This window comes from Cavia porcellus, unplaced genomic scaffold, assembly GCF_034190915.1.
Source record: "Cavia porcellus strain 051 isolate PalLab524CR breed Dunkin Hartley unplaced genomic scaffold, mCavPor4.1 scaffold_6, whole genome shotgun sequence".
Classification (NCBI taxonomy): Eukaryota; Metazoa; Chordata; class Mammalia; order Rodentia; family Caviidae; genus Cavia; species Cavia porcellus.
The window spans coordinates 78109533-78130574 of record NW_026947489.1 but is presented as its reverse complement, the minus strand read 5'-3'; the positions used below and the strand labels follow the sequence as shown (position 1 = coordinate 78130574).

The window sequence follows — 21042 nt, the reverse complement described above, 5'->3', positions numbered from 1 at the left end:
GAACCTTTGCGCTGAGCTAGCTACAGGGAGCTGAACCAGGGTGTTCTGGCTCAAAAGAAGAGAATCGGTCCCCTCAGCATTTGTTCCCCTCTGGCCCTGGCTGCTGGCTAAGGCCAGGTTTGGGAATCAAAAATCCTCTGAGGTCCTGTTGTGCTCCTTACCAGTGGGGGCTGTGGTGGGGACTAAGGAAGAAAAAGAAGACCAACTGTATCTCCCAGTCTCTAGGGAGCAGCTGGGGTCTGCATGTGGCCTGTGCTAGGATCAGCAGGTATAGGGCTGTTGCCCATGGCACATAGCACCCCTAGACCATGATGGCCACAACTGGCCCTGACTGGCTGTCTTCTAGGCTTAGATTTCAGAGTCTGTCTGTGTCTCAGCTTTCTTATCTGTAAAATAAGTTAATGACACCTCCTCCCTGGGCTACTAAGGTGATAGGTTAGCAGATGCACCTAAGAGCCAGGGTAGGCGTTGGAGGAAGTGGGCGGGTTTCTTTCCCAGTATGGAAAGGCCATTTGCTGAGGGACAGAGCTAGCATGGCTGTATAAAGTCAGAACCAGCCCAGCTACATCTTCCTGAGAAACACTCAGACAGGGCAATCCAGTCAGAGTTGGGGTTCTCCGTAGAATTCTTCCCAGACGGAGTGATAGCCAGGGACTAGCTGTGCAGGATATGGCAGGAGTGGGGAGGAACTGGTGTGTTGCTTTTACTAGGGCTGAACAGAGGGCAGGGTCAAACCTCTGAGAGGTTGGCTGAAGCCGTATATAAGGCTTTACTGGATAAAAATAACTGCCTTAAGAACCAGGGGCAGCCCTTTCTCTTCCCCTCCTGTGAAATTAGGGGTAAGAGCAAAGGTCCTCCGTCTTCTGTGAGGACATCTGATGCCCCCAGTGTGGCCTGTCCATGTGACTGGCTGCTGGTGAGCGTCCTTTTCTTCCCCTTTTGTAGGCAGAGTAGGAAGTCAAGGAGGAAGCGGAGCCGTTGTGTCTTGTCTTTGCGTAGGTGGCAGATGAGTGCTTATTTCCCCTGCAGCTTCTGGGAAATTCAGTCCTGTTCGCCTTCCTGAGACTGTTCCCACCTATTTCCTTTAATCCCTCCACACTGGGGATGCATCTAGACAGGGATAAGGATGAGTGAGTGGCTCTCACCGAGGAAAACTTGAGCCTCGCTTCTGTGGGCTAGCGCTGGGTTTTCTTCCACCCAGCCAGTGGTATGCTCTTTCTCCTGGTTCCTTCTGTGTCCCTGCCTGCCTGTTTACCCACCCGCCGAGACTCCACCTGCTCAGATCCTCCCAACCTCCAAGACCCCATTCCTGTCTACTCCCTCTGCAAAACTCCCCCACACTATACCTTGTAATCACTTTGGAAGCACAACCTTGGAACTTCTTGGCTGGTATTTACAGTCCAGATTGAATAATATTCTATCTCACATCATCCACTAAGTTGTTTCAATTGTGTTGGTCCATTTTACGCAAAGTACAGAGTTTTCAAGGACAGGGATCATGGTTCGTAGGAATAGTCTCCTGAATATCAGATCGCCATCTCTTCCCTGCCTAAAGCCCCCCTGGAAAAACTGGGTCATTGCATACTAAGCTGCAGAATGAAGCCACACTCCTTCCCCTGCATGACTCCCACCCACCCCCTTACCCATGATCCATCCAGTCTGGCTTCAGGCTCCTCTCCTCCCCCTTCACAGCTGTATATAGGCCCACTGGCTTTCTTTAGTTTCTATCACCAAGCCTCAGGACCCCGCATAAGGAAGCTGGCCATCCCCCGCTGGCTTCCGAGGTTCCACTGCAGAGTGGATCTCCTTGCCTTAGAAAAGCTGCCCTTCAGCACCCTGTCTCAGCCTTATTTCCTTCATTTCACTGACTGCTACAGGCAATTGTTTAATTGTCTATTTGTGTTTTGTCTGTCTCCCTTTTATATCGGACACCTGACAGGGACAGGGTTTATGTGTGTGTTGCATGCTACTGAATACCTGAGTCTGTCCTCATGTGAGGTACATTATTTTCAGGGTGAGTAGTAGTAATAGTAACATCTAAGCCAGTCATGATGGCACACGCCTCTAACCCCAACAATTGAGATGCTGAGGCAGGAGGATCGCTATGAGTTGGAAATCAACCTGGGCTACCTAGCAAGTTCAAGGCCATCCTAAATATGCCAGGCACATACAGATATTTTGTATAAAATGAAAGCTTGGTCTTCCCACTGGTTCTCCTGAGAGGGTAATACTGTCCCAGTTTTAAAAACAGGCTGCTGGTGATGCTAAGCCCAGAGGTGTGACTTAACACATAGCTGTTCAGTGCCCGAGTGGGGACTCAGGCCCACATTGGCTGCCTGTTCTGCTCCAAGTTGAAGCCCATCCTGTTTCCAAGAAAGGGCTGGACACCAAGGGTCGCCCCTTTCTAACGCTGTATTAGCCAGAAAGTTCGGCTTCTCCTTGCCTTTGTCACTTTACCTGGACTCTGCAGCGCTGTGAGGGTGAGGAAGCTCATGTTGAAGCAGTGTCTGGGTCTCTAAGCAGAGGAGACTTTTTGGACACAGCTGGCCTCCGCTAGCATGAGGCTTGGCTTTGAGTCTGGCTGGCTTGGAGGGAACCAGCACTGGCTTTGGTCTCCCTCAGCGTGTGTGTTCCCACCAGCCCGCATTTGAGTGTTGCCTGCTAGAATGCTTCTCTGGTCAGAAAGCGCACTCCCTCATCCTGTGAGACTATAGAAACCCAAACCTCACCCCCGCTTCTCCTTACCACTCACAGGACTTCGGAGTAACACAGACTAACACCTCTTTCCACAGGGGCCTGCAGACAGGAGAGGACATCAGCCATAGCCACAGGCTTCTTGCTCGTGGGGAAACACGCTCCCCTCTCCCATGCTGCACGGTTCCCAGATTCTGTATCCTGCAGGGACTCTGGAGTATAATTTGGTCATCTTTGGGGTTTTTTCTTATTATAAAGATAAAATTTATTCATTGTAGGTGATTTATTTATATTTATTTATTCATTTATTTATTTAGAGATGAAGTCTCACTATAGTGCCCAAATTGGCCTCAGATTCCCAGGCTCAAGTGATCCTTCACAGCCTCCCCCGTAACTGGGACTACAGGCACGGAAGAAAGTGCACCCACACTCCAATAGCTCAGACATTTCCAGGGGTTGGGCATGAGGAAGTCTGTCACCTCACCTTTCTGTTTGCAAGCCTTGGCACAGGTTGGTGTAGACAAGCCGATGACAGGTTTCATTTTCAAGTCGACTCAGACACTGAGAAACTGTCTGAGTCTACAACCACGTGCATTGAGAAGGATCATCATGGTCGCTTAGCAGTGTCTAGCGTGGGTTTGGGCAGTGGGCGGGGGACATTCGGGTTACCCACTTCTGTGCTTGTACTAGGCAATAGAAACCTGAATTATCAGTGAATATGAGCTGGTGTTAAGTTTCTTCAAGAGTCTGCCCCCTGAGTCCTGGATCCACCTTCTGTTTCTTGAAAGGAAATAGCTAAGGGTTGGGTTCCAGATGACTCTCCCTTCCATTGAAGTGTGATGGAGCAGTTTATTACTCAGGGTGTGAGGCCATCGTGAAAGCAAGGCACAGATCCTATAACTGGACCAGTGAACCCTTGTAGCTGTGGATGCTGTGAACTCAAAGGGGGCTCTGCTGAACTCTGGCTTCAGGGCCGCCTTTGACTGTCAGGATCCCTCTCCTTGTGTGCAGGACTGTGATAGCAGCTCCAAGATACCAATCAAGTTTTGGGCACCTTGCCTTCAGTGGCTTTGTCTAGGCAGGATTTAGGCAACACAAAGTACAAATCAGTGCCGAAACCTGCCCTGGCCCTGCCAGAATTCTGATTTACTCACCACCACTTCTACCTCCACTCTTCCTTCCTCTTCTTTTCCCAGCCCATGAAACCCCTAAAGGCCACGGCCACCACCTCCCAGCCTGTGCTCACCATCCAGCAGATCGAGACCATCTTTTACAAGATTCAGGACATCTACGAGATCCACAAGGAGTTCTATGACAACCTCTGCCCCAAGGTGCAGCAGTGGGACAGCCAAGTCACCATGGGCCATCTCTTCCAGAAACTGGTGAGTCTCTCCCGCAACCTCATGCAGGGACTGGCATTGCTGGATTCAGAGGAGGACTTTGGGAGAGGACTGGACTGGCCAGCTCCAGCTCTCTTGATGTCCTTAAAGACCTGAGTCGTCCCTAGGTCTTGGTAACAAACCTGAGCCTCTGCTTTCTGGGGCATCTGGGCCCAAGGGAATCACCTGGAGGCCTCCCTGGTAAAATCCTAACAGCATTTCCAGGGGTGGTGGGAATGTGGTCTGTGATGTGAGTGCTCTGGGAGAGTGCTGCCTTTCTTCCTCAGAGGCTCCTTTGGCCTGTGCTGGAATGAAGCCTCTCTCCTGGGCTTAGGATGCCCTGTCCCTCCACGGACAGAGAAGCATGCACAGACTGGGTGGGGGCAAAGACTGCTCACTCAGGGGACCTCAGGAATTCTCTGCATCCCTGTGCTTCCTCTGTGAGATGGATCAGTTGGATGGAGACCACCTCACCTAGTGATCATCTCCTGAGGTCGCCAGAACGGGAGGCACTGAGAGCCCAGCTCTACCTTCTGTTGTAGGGAGAGGAGAGGATTTGAGGAATAGAATTAAGGTACTGACTTAGTGTTGGGAGATTCTTGCAGAAATCCAGTTCCCAGGGCTTCTACAATACATTCTACCCTCTTTCTGCCTCTGTGTCCCCTGGAGGATGCCCAGGTCAGATACAGATCTCTCACCCAGTTCTTTCCTGGACTTCTCTGTAACTTCTAACAACACAGCAGTCACCAAGGGGTCTGGGAGCCAGGAGCTGTCCTCTTTCTGGCCATGAATGACTGGGGGAGTGCTGAGCAACACCCTGCTTTTCCTCCCCTGCCTTGAGACTGGCTGAATAGACAGGGCTCTGTGTTTCTCAGCCCGGAAGAGACTCCTGCTTGGATACTTCTGGGGCCTTGAGCTCAGCATGTGAAAAATTGAATTCACTGGCTTTGAAGTTACCTGCTGTTCTTCCTATGTGAATCTAGGTGAGGGGCTTCCCCTCCCCAACCTGACCTCTCTCGTTTCCCTTCTCTGGCTCCCGTATCCCAAAGAACCTGCTTCTCTTCTCTTGCCTCCCCTCCCCTTCTCCTTTTCCCATGGCACTGGGGATGGAACCCAAGACCTAGCACGTGCTAGACAAACACAACCCCAGGCCCCAGGATCCCTTTCACCGTCCTTCCCTGCTACCTGCTTCAGCCCATCCTTGCCGGTGCCCTCCCTCTTCTGGTCCCTCGGTGTGGCTTCATGTGTAACCCGTGTCTTGGGGCCTGCTCCCCTCCTGCTGTCTCCTCTGCTCGCAGCAGGAAGAGTTGCCTAAACCCTGACCAGACCTTGCTTCATCCAGCTTCTATCCTGCCAGAGGCTCCCCTTGCCAATTGGCTGAAGGCCAGCCTCCAGAAACGGCTGTGAGACCCTTGGGGCGCTGACCTCTGGCCTCCGGCTGCTGTCTCCCCAACCCTCTGTGCCCACTGATGCAGGACTTTCTTCTCACAGTTCATACTGCAGGCACTTCTGACCTTTGCATACTTTTGGCTCCTTCTGGCCCAAGTGGCCTTCCCTGTCCCATCTGGCTTCTCTTAATCAGGTCCCAGGTTAGAAGTGACCCTTCAGAGGAGCCTTCCTCACACCAGTGTTCATCTTGCATGAGCACTGAAACTGCCCATCTTTCTAAGACTGTAAGGACAAAATGTATTTTCTTCTCATTAGACCCCCAGAACCAGCCCGACAGTCAGTACATGAATGAATGAATGAACCATCAAGCCCGCCCTTACCTTGCCCACTGGGTCTGGGGAGAGCCTGGGCCTTCGAGAGACCTCTGTGTCCTAAGGGCCTAGTTTGTTTTCTAAGACCAGCAGTGTCATGTGGACGAGCACAGGTTTTTCTTGTTTTTTTTTGCGCGGGGAGGGGGGGGGGAGGATACACTTTAGATATGCACGATGGCTACGTCACTATGGGGAATTTGTACCTTTGTATGATATATCTTTTTTTTTAAATTTTTTTTTTAATTGGTACTGGGGATCAAACTCACAACCGCCTGCTTGCAAGGCAGGTGCTTATGCCGCTGAGCTAAATCCCCAGCCCCTGAATGATACATCTTGATTCTTCTTCTTACCCCAATCCTTTCCCCTCCCTTCAACTCCTCCTCCTTACTTACAAAAGCTTTGTTTTCATTTTTCCGTCTGTTCTCTTTTTTCTTTTCCTTTCCTTCCTTTCCCCTTCCACGCTCCTTTTTTCCCCTTCCCATTTGAACATTTGCTCCCTATTTTCCAATATCTGTTACACATTTTGATCCTTGTTTATCCTTTTGGTTTCTCACATCAGAAAAACAATGCAATATTTAAAACATGTGTCTGATTTTTTCACTTAAGAGTATGGTCTCAAAGTCCATCCATTTACCCAGAAATGTCTCATTTATCTCTCCTTATGGCTGAGTAGTACTCCATTGTATAGTAAAAAGCAAAGCACCATATCTGCTTTATCCATTTGTTGATTGATGGGCATTTGGGCTGTTTCCAAAACTTACAGACTATTACAGACTGTGCTTCATAGACATGGGTGTGCGTGTATTGCTGAAACACAGCTTTTGGAGCCTGGTCACTGCTGAATCTCAGCTGTGCCACAGATGATCCTGTGATTGGGCAGGATCCCCCACCCGCCCGCTGTGACTCAGGCTCCTCATCTGTAGAATGAGAATATGATAGTATTTACCTACTATGGACTGTTGGGAGGAGTGAGTTAGTACCTGAGGAGTGCTTGGAACAGGTTCTGCAGGGTTGTAAAGCACATGCTAATAAAAGCCATTATCAGTACTGCTATTGTTGTTGTTATTACTATTGTTAGTAGGGAAAGGGGCCCAGGAAGTAATGTCTCAAGGGAATACCACGCTGCTGGTTCTGGTGGACCCAGATGCTTTCCCCAGTGTGTGGGTGATGAACACCCACTGCCCCTTCCCAGTCCTCAGAATCTAAGCTGATTGACTTGCAGGACAGCCTCTCCTCAGCCCTCACAAATACAAAAGAGAGCAAACCAAGGTAGAAGAGTGAGCAGCTAGAGGACAGTGGAAAGTCTGTCCAGATGTGTCTTCCTCACCAGGTCCCTGTCTTTGCCTCAGCCGCACAGGCCTGATCGTGAAATTGCTTGCTACCCAACCCCATAAACTGATGTCTGAGGCTCCAGGCTTGGCGGGGCCTGGGTGGAGCCAGGTCAGGCCAGGCATCTGGAGGCAGTTTATTTTCAGCTGGACTCTCTGGGTATTTGATTATTCATTACCAAGAGAAGGGAATTAGCATCTCTGCTGTTTGTTTTATGACATCACTGCAGTGCCAAGCTGCTGTTTCCTGGCAACCTCTGCTTCCCAGTTAATGAACTTAGCAGGCTGGGCCTCAGGCTGGCCAGTCTTAGGGTGACTAGAGATGGCAGTGTCCATGACCCCTGCACACAGTCATCTGCACAAGGTGGCTTCCACTCGTGACCCATGAGAGGATAGCGCATCACTCCAGGCATCCAGGATTTACCGTTTGGATGGGAAAGGGGGGGCCACAGAATCTTTTTTCAGAAGAAAACTGATCTGTACTCTGGCTTAGGAAGCAACTGTCGAGCACATCTCCTATAGTGTGGGCCACTGATACCAGTACTCTTCTGCAGGAACACACAGACTCCATCCCTTCCAGCCTCTTCTCTAAGAGCTTGCTTTCTGGGAAGTCCGGTGCCCTGGGGGCTGAGACCTTCTCTGCTTACCAAACATCCAAGTTCTCACTCTCCCACCTAACTTCTCTGTCTCCTGCCCTCACCAGCTTCCACAAAGGACTCTGTCTCTTGGGAGTTTGATGCTGTAGACTGCAAAGAGCAGAGTGGTCTGGAGTGTGGCTCCGGCAGCACACTGTCCTCAGCACCTTGGCAGGAAATAGAAGCTCCTGAGGAAACCTGGCAACAGCTACACCCTTTACTGCATTATCAGACAAAATTTTAACCTAGAGAACCTGGAGAATAATATGGACAACTTTGTACATACCTCCCAGAATTAATAGATATGAAGCTTGGACTTTCTCTGTCTCTCTGTCTCTGTCTGTCTCTTTCTCTTTCCTTCCTTCCTTCCTTCCTTCCTTCCTTCCTTCCTTCCTTCCTTCCTTCTGGGTACTGCTTGGGATCTAACCCAAAGCCTTGGGCATGCTAAGCAGTGCTCTGCCACTGAACTACATCCCCAAACCTTGGCAAAACTTTCCAATCAAAAAAATGCTACAGCCATGTTGGCCTATGCCTGTTATCCAGCATTCTGGGAGTCTGAGGGAGAAGAATCACAAGCTCAAACTCAGCCTGGGCAATTGAGTGAGACCTTGTCTCAAAATAAAGTTTAAAAAGATAAGGGCTGGGAGGAAGCCCAGTGTAGAGTGCCTGCCCAGCATGCACAAGACTCGGTTCAGATTCCAGTACTGCAAAAAATAACAAAATAAGAACTATTTCAGATGAAGGAGAAAGCTCCCCCTCCCTTCCTTTTTGTGTTGAAGCAGCTACTGATAGGAATTTGTACCTTGTACCCTGCAGATTGTATTTTTATTATGTATCTCTTTTTATGACATTGCATGTACTTTAAAAATGTGCATATGTTTATGTCACATTGTGCAATTCAATCAGTGTTTGCTTTGAAATGTGTTTGTGTTGCTACATATAAATCTAGTTTATTCATCTTAACTGTAGTGTCTTTGGGTTTTTGTATCTATGAGCATAAAGAAGAGGGAGACAGTGAGAGCTCTTGCTTATGTGTTGTTGGATATACACATATGCATGTTTTTTGAGAGCAGTGGTACCTATGGAACGAAGTCATAAGCCACATGTGTAATTTTTTTTTTCTTTTTTTGTCTTTTTGAGACAGGGTCTCGCTATACAGTTCAGGCTGGTCTTGAGCTCACTTTTACAGCCTAGGCTGGTCTTGAACTCGCATTGATCCTCCTGCCTCAGCCTCCCAAGTGCTGGGATTACAGGCACGAGCCACCACGCCTGGCTCGACATGTGTAATTTGTTCTGGCTGGCGCCTTTTTGGAGATGGTGCTAGAGATCAAACCCATGGCCTCAAGTGTGCTAAGCAAGTGCTTAACCACTCAGCTGTACTGCCAACCCTAGTAACCACAATTTTAAAAGTAAAAATAGGGTTAGGGATATACCTTAGTAGTAGAGCACTTACCTAATAAGTCCAAGGCCCTCGGTTTGACCCCCCCCCCCCAGTACCACAAAACAAAAAACATTGGTGAAGCCAAATGTGTGGCCCACACCTGGATTTCCACCTACTTGGGAGCTGTGTAAGCAGGAGGGTCATTTGAGCCTAGGAGTTCAGGTTCAGCCTGGGCAACATAACAAGGCTGTGCCTAAAAAATAAAAAAGCAGATGAAATTAACTTTAAGAATATATTTTACTTATCCCAAAGATCCAAATATTTCCATTTCAGCATGTAATCAACTAAAAGAACTAAGGGTGTAGTTTAATTACATCCTCTTTTATGTGTGGGACCTTTCATTTACACTGACCACACTACAGTTGTTTCAGAGCTACACATAGCTTTTGGCTGTGGCGTTGGACAGTGTAATGCTGTGGTTTGCATTAGACATGGATTTGCCAAGCAACAGACTAGGACTGTGCCTATGGTCAACCTTATTACTTAGTGACAAATTACTCTGCAAATAATTGTACTAACTTACACCTGCAGTAATCTAGAACGATCATATTAATCCCTTGTGCTTGCCAACCTTTGTTATCATGAGACTTGTTTTCACACTTCTAATGGGTGTGAAATAGTTTTTCATTATGGCTTTAATTTGAATTTCTACCCTTTGATCTCTTAGGAGGAAATATGTATATGAAGCCCAAAGAAGGTATATTTTTTTGCCATAAATAGTTGAGACCTTAGTGAGGTTTGGTTTCCCCTCTTTTGAAAAAAATTTTTTTTATTTTTGAGAAAGGGTCTATATATTTCATGCTGACCTTACATTCAGCTGTGTAGCCCCAGCTGGCCTTAAACTTGCGGCCATCCTTCTGCCTCAGCCTCTTGAATGCTGAGATTACAGGCTTGTGCCACCACGTCCAGCTGGATTCCCTTTTCACTGCAAGGAGTGATGGGATCTGCCCAGCCTCGTAGCAGAGATGAGGTGCTTGTGGTCACAAGCTGGAAGAAGCTGTGTATGTTTCCAGGTGACATGCGGTAGTATAGTAGGGCAGGGGCTCCAGCTCCTTGCAGGCTAAGGGGGTAGGGACAGGTACCCAGGGGTCCCATGAAGAGTGGTACACTGAGCAGGCCATATATGCCCACCCCTCTTCTTCATCTCCCCTTGCTCTAATTCTATAGTGTGAAAGAGGTGTGAGGTATTAAGGGGCTTCAAACCCTGCGAAGACCTTCCTGATGCTAAAGAAAGCCAAATGTGTTGTGTGGCTTTCTGGCAGCCAGCAAAGCCTGCCTTCCTCTCCCACCACCCATACGCTCCCTTTTTAACCTTATTGGCTGAGCTGGTTTCCATGGAAACCGTCAAGTTCAAAGGGATACCGTAATATGTTCATCCCTGTCTTTCACCTCACTCCCAGTGAGCCCTTTGAAGCTGAGTTAGAGGTTTTGAGTGCTAAGGGAGTTCTAGGGGCTTTGGTTAAGCTTTCATCCATTCATTAACGTTCTTCCCATCCCACTCCCACCTTCCTCTCTCTGTATTCTCTGTCTCCTCCCTGCAGGCCAGCCAGCTTGGGGTGTACAAAGCATTTGTGGATAACTATAAGGTCGCTCTGGAGACAGCCGAGAAATGCAGCCAATCCAACAACCAATTCCAGAAGATCTCGGAGGTAGGCGGATCCAGCAGCCCTGAGCTCTAGGAGTGTCTTGGAGCCCTTCCACTTTTACCTGTCCCCTTCTTTGCCTGGCAGTCAGGGAATCTGTTGCCCTCGTGGGTGACACATAGCCTGACATTTGCTTTTTGCACCTGACATTTTTCCACTTAATATAAGAATATTGATTGGCTCAATTTTTTAAAATTCCATTTAAGGTTAGAAAGAAACAAAGGAAGTAAAAAAACAAATGAAGAAGAAGAAAAGAAAACTATATTTTGCCATGCCCAGCTGACCTTGAACAAATCATTCCCTTCTCTTGACCTTTGTTTCTTCTCCTGTAGACTTCTCCTGGCACTTGTTCAGCTCGTCAAACTTGCTTGATAAGAATTATTGTTTAAAATAAAAATTTCTAGGAACACTGCCTGGAACTTCTGATTAAGAAGACTTGAGGCGGAATCCAGGAGTCTCTAACAAGCTCTTGGGTAATTTTTACAATCAGGAAGATTTAAGGAAGCCTGGAGTAGTTTGTCTTTTAAGATCCTTGCCAAATCTAAAACACTGCAGTCTCACAAAGGGTGAAACGGCAAGGGCCACTTAAGAGAAGAGAAAGCCCTAGGCCCTCTACCCAGGCACATGGCTATTCTTGCCAGTGCAGCTAAGCCTTCTCTGAGTGCTCCTGCAGGACCCAGGTATGGCATTGTCTGCTATTGGCACTTCTGTCCTGGAAGTGGCAGGAAGGGGTGATGCTCTCAGATCCTTCAAGAATGCAGCCTCACCTCCTTTTGTATCCAAAATGACTTCAGTTGACATGTGCCTTGCAGGAATCCCCAGGCTCCAAGCCCAGAGGAATAGAATCTTTATTTCTGAGGAGGTGAGGATACTTCTGCATTTTTGGAGGTCCTCCCTTAAAAGACTCTGTTGGCCCTTGGTTCTTGGCCCTTGGTTCTTTCTAACGCAGCTCTGATGCTAGAAAAGTTAGTGAGACACCGGATGATTTCTTGCACCTGTTGGGGATCCTGATTATCCCTAAGTTTGGAGTCAACTGAGAGACCACACAGGAGCTGGCCAGATAGAAATAAAATGTCAGCTTGATTATTAGAAAAAGTTGGATTGGAACATGAGTTTGGATCAGTAATTACATACGACTCTCTAGACACTTCTCCTCTGAAAGTAATATCTATTGATTCTTGGCAGAAATGGGAAGCCACAGAGCCCTCCCTACAATCAGGGCAGAGTTTGTCCCTCTAACTCAAGGTATAGAGAGAGGACATGAGCCTGGTTTCTTCTTCTAAACCCATGGGTCAGATTAGTTATCCTCTGGCTGTGAGCACTGGGGCAGCCCTCTACCGAGGATGGGGTCACGAGGCTAGCGAATGGAACTTCCCTTCATGGCTTCCAGCCCTCTCTGGGAACAAATTGAACTCCCCTGATCTATGTCCAGTGCGGTGGCCGTGCCCTGGGTGCCCAGGGTCAGTATGGCCCAGAGAAAATCCAGAGAATGGGATTTCCTCTTAGCCTGGGCTGCTTTCCTGTTCTCTTTGTATGGGAAGAAGAGCTTGCACCCATTTGTAAGCCCCTCTCAGTGCCTGCCTGTCCCAGAGGGCAGAACTGGGCCCATGGCCCTCTGCCAGGTGGCTGCTCATCCTGACTCACTGGATGACGCCATTGCTTCCTGATGGCGCTGCTGCCGCTTAATTACTGCAATTAGGCCCTCTCTGCAGCAGGAGTGATTTCATACCTCTAGGCTACACAGGAGAGGGGCGTGGAACAAAATTCCCTAAAGCTGGGAATCCAAGCACCAGTGAATTCAAATGCCAGTGAGAGACTTACCCCCCTCCCCCCCAACACACACACATCCGATACACCAAGCTCAATCCCTGGGGGTTTTCTCTGTCTAGAAACAGCTGGAGTCAGAGGTAGGAAATGAGCTCCTGATGCCTGGGTGTCCCCACCTCCCCCCATGCAGAGCAGATAATGTCACCTGCCTGACCTTGGCCTCACCTCACCCACTGTCTTCTGGGGACACTCCTGTCCCGGCTCTGAGCACTCAGTCTGCCAAGTGGGGATTGCATTTCAGCTCCAATTGCAGCTGCCCTGCTATGCGTGAGAGTGGGGGTACTTCTCCCTCTAAAGCAGGTAGAAGAGATTTGATTGACCCGTGAGTCATTGTCAGCACTTGTAGTGACTTTTGCCCCCTTGCAGTCTCCTCACTGGTGTCCAGCACAGACCGGTGAAGTGGGAAGAGTGTCAGGTAGACTGGGGCTGGGTGAGCCCTCTTGCCTGGGGAGGGTATAATCTGGACTGCCTGTGGAGTGCAGCATCTATGCCCTAGTCGGCTTCCCCACTGCCCTAGGTGTGCAGACCTTTCCTTCTAGCATACTAGCATACCTGCTGGCACATCTGATGCTTGTTACTCAGACCCCATCTGCCCTGGTCCCTGTATGCATAACCTGAGTAGTGGCTGCTGGGGGCATCGCACGATGTGGGGACCTGTTCCTGCCATACGCACTCAGGAAGGACTACAGAGTTGTGCAGATGGGTGTCAGGGTCTATTGGAGTCCCATTACTGCAGTGTTTGCTACAAACTGGTCTTGACTTGATACCCAAGGTCTTCTTACCTGCACCCCAGCTTCTGAAATCAGGAGTCCCCAGGGGGTCTAGGTGGTGAGGCAGAGGCAGACAATGTGGGTCACCTTTATCTCCCCATGTTTGCACTCCTGAGTTTCAGAGCTCTTATTCCTGCCGTGTCCACAGTGGCAGAGATGGCGAGGTGGACAAACCAGGTAGTGATCCTCTCTTCCCTCTGCCAGGAACTCAAAGTGAAGGGGCCCAAGGACTCCAAGGACAGCCACACGTCAGTCACCATGGAAGGTACTTTGGGGAATGGGCTAGATTATAGTCACCTTCCTTTGTCTGATTTTGTCAACCATAGGATGTGTGAATGCAGTGTCCTCTCCTGTGTGTGTGTGTGTGTGTGTGTGTGTGTGTGTGTGTGTGTGAGCGCGCGTGCGCGTGTGCGTGCATGCGTGCACTTGATGAATCCAGCCTCTCCTCCCCAGGCAGTGGGCCAGCTACAAACGTGCTCCTCAGGATGCCAGCAGGCACTCACTCCTCCTCCTTCCCCTCCCTCCTCCTGCCTCTCCACGCTTCCCGCCCTCCCCTTGCTGGAGGAGCACTCAGAAGGAAGCTGCTGCTTGATTCTAGAGGCTGTGCAGCAGCCACCGGCAAGGTGGCTGAGTGGCCGGGCCGCTGAAGGGAGCTGGGATCTGGGAGCTATGGCTGCCCGCCCCTGCTGCAGGGACAGAGGCTGCCATGGAAATTCTCCTCATCATTCGCTTCTGCTGTAACTGCACCTATGGTAACCAGGCACCCTCCATGGGAGGTGGTGTGCCTTCAACCCCCCGGGGGCTGGCTGGTGCGGGCTTAAATGTGGCTAGCAGGATTGGGGGATAGCAGACTAGGGAGGCTGGGCAACTGGCTGGACCTGTGTGCACTGCCCCTTAGAACCAGCCGAGGTGAGGTGGGGGGGTTGCTGCTTAGAGCAGGTGGGCTTTGCAATGGAAGGAGCAGGCTGCAAGGGTCCATCTCCCCCACCCCCTCCCAGGGATCTGTGGGGAACTGGTGGCTTTGCATAGACATGAGAGGCTTTGAGCAACTTCCTGGAGAGGATGACAGACAGGCTGTGTCTGCAGACAGGGTAACCCTGAGGCCAGGGAGAGGGTCATCAGGAGCCGGACAGAGAGGGACCGAGGGCCTGGATGGTAGCAGTTTGAAGCAAGCAGGCGCCAGCCCGGAGTGGAGGGAGAAGTTGGGAGTTTCTTTGTTTCCGAACAGAGGAGAGCAGGCTGAGAATCTCATGTATTGTGTGCACAGTGCCCATGCTACTTCCTCTCAAGACCCGCTGGGAGAGCAAGGAGCATCTGGGAGGGCAGGAAGAAACAGGGTCACTCCCAGGGGTTTCCTTACAGGCTCCAGACACCTCTGAGCCAAGGTCTCCACGCTGAGCGGGAAGGTTTGCTAGAGGGGGGTGTGGCAGGCTGCTGCTTTGTGAAGGTCACACACCCACTCTTCAGTGGAAGGAGCCAGAGCATCCTCTTTGCAGCTTCTCAGCTGGGGCAGGCTGGGGGACATTGGTCCTGGGATAGATGTGCCGTCAGCTGGCTGTTGCTTGAGGCCTGGGCAGGGTGGTGTCCAGAAGCTGGTGAGCCCGCTCCAGGATAAGTGCCTTAGGGGTGATCTAAGCTGCGATTGGCAGGGCATGGGATGGAGGGCAAACGTTGCCTCTACCAGCTGCTGTGGGCCATGTGTGTCAGCACGGCAGGTGGCTGGTTTTAGGACCTTCCTCTTCCCTCCCACCAGGCCTTTTGTCTGTACCCTTTTCAGTCACTTTGCTTTCCCATCTCCGTGGTAACCTGGGGCTCCTCCTCAGAGACTGAGCTGAGGGGGGTGGTAATTTGCTGGAGAGGAGATGATGGATGAGGCTTCGAGGCTCTTTCCCAGAGGCCGCTGTCTAGAGAGGCTGTGCAGGATCACTGTCCCCTCAGCTTCCTGCCTGCCCTGTGTCAGAGGCCACTTGTGATGGAGACAACCTGAGGGACAGAAGTCATGGGCAGTGGAGTTGAAGGGCAGAAGCCTCCCTGTCAACCACCTGGCTGATGGCTGATTGTGACAGGCTGAGGTCAAGAGGAGAGCTGGACTGTGCAGAGAGAAGAGGGTAAATGCTGTTTCTGGACCAGCCTGGGCTGATGAGGGCTTGATGAGGTCTTACCTCTGCTTCCCTAAAAGAAAAGGGGGTCAACACTCCCCAAAAGAAAGCTTAGTCTTAGTGAAATAGGCCCAGGGTCCAAAGTTTGGGATTTCTTTGGTCCCTCCAAGGCCATCTTTGAAGTCAGCTTCAAAGTGGAGAATGGGGAAGGGCAAGGGAAGGAATAGCTCTTAAGGAAAGGCCAACTCACCCCTGGCAAAGCTTCCCAAGAACTCTCCTGTAGTAACCAGCCTTTTATAGGAGCTACCCTCTCCTTGCGGAAGAAGTTTGCTCAACATTAGGAGCATAAGTGAACCAAAATTCAAAGTCAGCTACCACTTTGGGATTTGTGACTGTGACCAAGTTACATAATATCTCTGTGCCTCAGTTTCATCATCTATAAAATGGGACTGTTGAAAATTGCTCCCTCTTGATCATAGGATATAAGGCACGTAAAGCAGTTACTGCAGGCTTCTATACCAATTTGCTTGGGCACAGCATACACCCTCAGCAAACGGGCAAACAACCAGCTTGCTCATGGCAGTGGTGTGACTTTTGGTCACTGCAGATGTTGTTTGCACAGATACTGATCAGGGAAGACTTCTTGGAAAAGGCAGCAGGACAAGGGTGGCAGCTGTCAGATGGCGGGTGCCAGGCAGGCCAGCATGGGGAAGAGTGAGGACAGTGGGTGAAGTGGGAGCAGGCAGCAGGCTGGCACAAGGATGGGGAAGCAGCCCCTGGCCAAGGGCAGGTTCCCGCTCTTCATCTGCAGAGGGAGCAGGCGTGCAGAGGCAGGAAAGCTCAAACGCTGGGGAGCCCTTTTTCTCCTGGTTCCCTTGTATCCAGCGGGCCCCAGGGCTTCTCCTTGTCCCTTGTTGTCCCCGCCTTTCCTCCCAGCTGCCCTCCCCTTATTCTGCCGAGGCTGCAGCACCCCACACCCCATCAGGTGGACTGCAGGCGTATTAATAACCCCTGTGAAACCCAACCTGCCATTTGTGCAGCTCTCGGAGCTTAGTCAGAAACCTCTTCCTCCTGGGACCTGAGAGAGGGCTGGAGGAGCTGACGGTGCAGTGTCAGCGTTCTTGGGGGCTGGGACTCAAGGGCCCACCCTGGCAGGTGTCTGTTGACCTTGTGCTTCCTATAGGTCTCTGGGGTCATCCTGGGTGAGTTTTCCCTGAAGATGGGCCAAGCCACAGGTGGGTGGGTGCCTTAAATGACCTCAGAAATGCCCCTCCCTTGAGCTGGTGACAGCTTTTCCATCACTGTCCCACGATATTCCAAACCTGGTCCTGCCTATTTCAGTTGCTGTGTCCCATGGAGAAAGTCTCTCGAGAGTGCTAGATATGAAAGGGCTAGAAATAAGCCATAGAAAGTGTGTTTGCATAAAGCAGTGGTTTCAGCCACTGCTATGTATCAGAATCAGCGAGGAAGCTTTTTGAAAATACTGCTATCCTGGTTTCACCCTGCAGAGTTTTGGGTTGAGTTGATGGGGTAGGATGCAGGAGGTGAGGCATATGTTTCTTTTAAGAGCTCCTCCAGTGGTTCTAATGGGCAGCCAAGCAAAGACTGCAGATAAGACTCTTGGCGCACTGCTGAGACCGAGTCTTCTCCATAGCCAGCGGATGTTCCCTCAAGTATCCGCTTAGTAATTCGCCGGGTGTTTATATCTCGATTTGGGGGCTGGCTAGGGCATGAGCTCAGGGATCTGTTATAACCTGGTCCTATGGGACATCCAGGTAGGGTCCTCCTTCTCAAAGTAGCATCCTGACTCTTACTGTTTCTGTGCAGGAAGCCAAAGGTTATGACCCCTTCCACTGGGAAATCCAGGTGCAAGACCGATGCTGACCCACCATGTTGGGAGGGGTGGGCACAGTTGCTTCCTGGAAAGATATTTGCAAGTGTTGGGCTGCCAGCTGCTTCCTCCACCTGTCCCTGCCGAATCCCAGCAATCTTCATTTGGAGTCTAGGTCTGGAAGGGTGTGGTACCTGAGGTCCCAGCTAAGCTTGCATTTCCCTAACCCCTCTAGGGCTTCTATCAGCAGAGCCTACCTGACCTCCCCCAGGAAGTCTGCCCCTCAAAAGGCCAAGAGCTTGAGGACAGAGACTTTCTGTGGAAATCTGGCCTGCCGGCTGGCCACCTAATTAATCCTGTTCTTTCTGGATGTTCAAGGGAATATAGAAATTCCCTTGAATGTGTGGGCCAGAATGACATGTGCTGTTCCCAAATGATGGTGCTAGGTCTTTAACTGAAGAAGGCACGGAGAGCAACCCTTACTAGAAAAATGAAATGTCTCCTTCCCCCATGCAAGAGGCCTGGGTGGGACCCAGAGTGTGCTGGACCACTCTGGGGTATGGCTCTTGGTAGTGGGATTTGAGGGGTGATATGCAGAGATCACCTCTCCCAAGGAGGCCAGGCCTGGGGATGGTTCTTGAAGAATTATGTCTGATGGGAGATGAGGAGGCAGAATGGGGAGGGATCTGAGTGGCCGGCACTGTGCTGTAGCCTCTTCCATTGCAGGGGAGTGAGAGGAGGAGTACAGGTTGCCTTTGGTGTCCTGCCTTTGGTGTCCTTTCAAGTGTCCACTTGAAAACGTGGCTTAAGGGATAGAGCTGGTCTTGGGTTGTTCCTCATGTTTGCTCATCTTTCTTTCCCTGCCTTCCTCAACAGCTCTGCTTTACAAGCCCATAGACCGGGTCACTCGGAGCACCCTGGTTCTACACGTGAGTGTGAATGCTCAGGGAGGGTAAGGAGTATAGCGGGGGGGGCGGGCACTGAAATCACTGAGAACAGCCCACCCGGGGAGCCACGCAAAGGGTCCCTGAGCCCTGACTACACCTGCCTGGCCTGCAGTAACCATGCCAACAGGACCAGGGCCTAAATATAGCTTGGGCACTAAGCTTGATATTTGGCCAAATGTTCCCTGGGAGGCACTTCCAGCTTGCCCATCCCTGCCTTGTGGTCTCTGAGGCTTGGGAGCAGCTGTGGGGTACCTTTCCCAGCTGCTTCATGAAACGAGGCTTTGCCTGGCTGTCTTCACCAGACGAGAGTCATGACTACACCAGAACTAAAGGGAAACACTGCCCTCACCCTGGCCGCCCTGGCCCTAAGTTTTAGGTCAGATTGTATAGGTGTGACCAGATTAGAGTGTGGGTCCTGGGTCTCTCCTTCAGAATTGTTTTTTGAGGAACAGACACTCCCCAGTGACTTCTCACTGATCTGCCTCTCTACCACCCACCTCAACCCTTCTTTCCCAGGACTTGCTGAAGCACACACCGGTAGACCACCCAGACTACCCCCTGCTTCAGGATGCCCTTCGCATCTCCCAGAACTTCCTGTCTAGCATCAATGAGGACATTGACCCCCGCCGAACTGCAGTCACAACCCCCAAGGGGGAGGTGAGCGTGGCCCCCAGCCTTCCACCCAGATCCCCTGTCCCTGCTCTGCTTCACTCATGAACACCCTTGAACCCTCCACCCGTCCTGCCCCATTGGCAGCCAAGGTGAGGTCTGCAGTCCGTCACCCCCATTACGGTTTCATGGTGTAGGCTGAGAACTGTAAGTCTAGTGTCTCATTAATCTTCACAAACAACCCAATGTCTTAGTTCCTGTCTTATCACCAAGACGCTACACCCAACACCCACATCTTAAGAGGAAAAGAGGTTTGTTTTGGCTTGCAGTTCAGCAGTCTCAATCCTTACATGCTCAACGAGCTTCAGGTAGAGCAGCATGGTGAACGGGCCTGGGTGGAGGAAAGCTGATCATGTGATGGCACCCAGGAAGCAGAGGTGAGCCAGGGAAGGAGACAGAGGAGGCTTCCAAGGCGCACTCTTGGTAACCTGCCTCTTCCAGCCAGACCTCATCTCGCAGCAAGTCAGGTCCCCACAGCCCCCATGATTCAGTCATTCCAAAAGCTCCATCTAAGTCATAACACTCAATGAAACAGAAGAATAAACTGAGTCTGGAGAATCAAGAATCAGTAAACCAGCAGAATCAGTAAACTAAGTCATGTCAGACATGAGGTCCCTCAGCCAAAAGTATCAGAACTGGATTCTGTACCTGGGGCCATCTAGCTGCAAGCTACTCGTGTCACCACCCATCCAAGGGAAGCAAGGCCTCTGGGTCCCTCACTCTGGAATATAAACATGCGTCCTGGCCAGTGTGATGCTCTCCGGACCCCCTGGAGCCTGAGGGAGCAAGAACTCTGAGCTGCCTTTGAGCAACCTGCACGGGCCAGGGCTGTGCTCTGGTGCCAGAGATGGCTGAGGCCACTTGGGCAGCCGAAATGTCTCATGGGCACCTCGCTGTGGCACAGCAGCCTCCCTGGGGTCCTTGGTGAAAGGACGGCTCAGTGAGGGGAAGCAGTGTAAAGAACCCAGGGTCAGTGGCCTCACAGGTCAGCAGCCTGGCCCAGATAGACTGCTTCCCGTCCAAGAGACGTAATTAAGTGGCATTTAGGAGAGAAGGCTGACTGGGTTTATGCTCCTTTGTTACATTTACCGGGATCCAGTGTCTCCTGGGGAGAGAAGTAATGAGGGACAGGGTCTTAAGTGCGACAAATGGAGCGTGGAACAGTCTGCGAGTGCAGTTCCAGCCCTGGTTTGCAGCAGCCTAGAATGTCACTAGTATGTTTCCCTCTTGGGATGTCTGAAAGATCTCCAGCAGCTTTAGCACGCCATCAGTTTCAGGTTGTTTTAACTGTAGCCTTTCAACATGTTCACCCACACATTTTAGTTATGTAGGTCACGGGGTGTACAGTGCACACAGAGAGAGCTGGGAGGGGTAGGGTAGCCCCAGAGAAGCCGCTGGCTCTCAGGGTGGCAGGGAGGAGATGGCAGCGGCTCTGTGAATGGCAGACTGCTCCTCCTGACTACTCAGAGCCCACGTTGGAGGCGGCCCCAGGACTGCCACACCACACTCAGGGAAACCCAGGGCCCCATCTGTTAGGGTGGTTGAAGAATCCACTGAGAGGTAGCTTTGTAGTGTTCTGTATACACATCTGATGAATCTTATCTCATGAGGCAGATAAGATTCTCTTCTAGTATAGACAGGAAACCTGAGGGTCACAGGGAGCAGGGAATGTGCCTGGAATCACAGCCACACAATGGCAGAGTCTGAATTCACATCTGTGCCTCCAAGCCAGTGCTTTTAACCACTAGGCAACGCACGCCCTCCCCCTTCCTCCCCAAGTGTACGGTGTCCCCAGTGTGATCTGAGCAGGCTGGGGCTTGTGCCTCCTCAGACGCGGCAGCTGGTGAAGGACGGCTTCCTGGTGGAAATGTCGGAGAGCTCCCGGAAGCTGAGGCACGTCTTCCTCTTCACAGACGTCCTACTGTGTGCCAAGCTGAAGAAGGCCTCTGCTGGGTGAGTGCGGAGGAGCGAGTTCGGGGTCACTGGGCAGGAGCAGACCCTGGCCCTGGTGGAGCCTTC

General features: G+C 51.0%; 1 protein-coding gene across 5 annotated transcripts in view; it reads left to right on the top strand.

Annotated features, from left to right (window-relative positions):
• The window catches only part of Abr (ABR activator of RhoGEF and GTPase), a 195506-nt gene that overhangs the window by 128298 nt on the left and 46166 nt on the right, over positions 1-21042 (top strand). For 4 of the 5 annotated variants that reach the window (XM_013152089.2, XM_013152092.3, XM_013152090.3 and 1 more), the window contains 6 exons: positions 3891-4076; positions 10779-10886; positions 13682-13742; positions 18284-18336; positions 18871-19011; positions 20855-20976. In XM_013152089.2, the coding sequence (XP_013007543.2) occupies positions 3891-4076; positions 10779-10886; positions 13682-13742; positions 18284-18336; positions 18871-19011; positions 20855-20976 (671 nt within the window). Of the gene's footprint in view, positions 1-3890; positions 4077-10778; positions 10887-13681; positions 13743-14168; positions 14230-18283; positions 18337-18870; positions 19012-20854; positions 20977-21042 lie in introns of those variants that run through there. The other variant, XM_023565036.2, reaches the window with a different exon arrangement.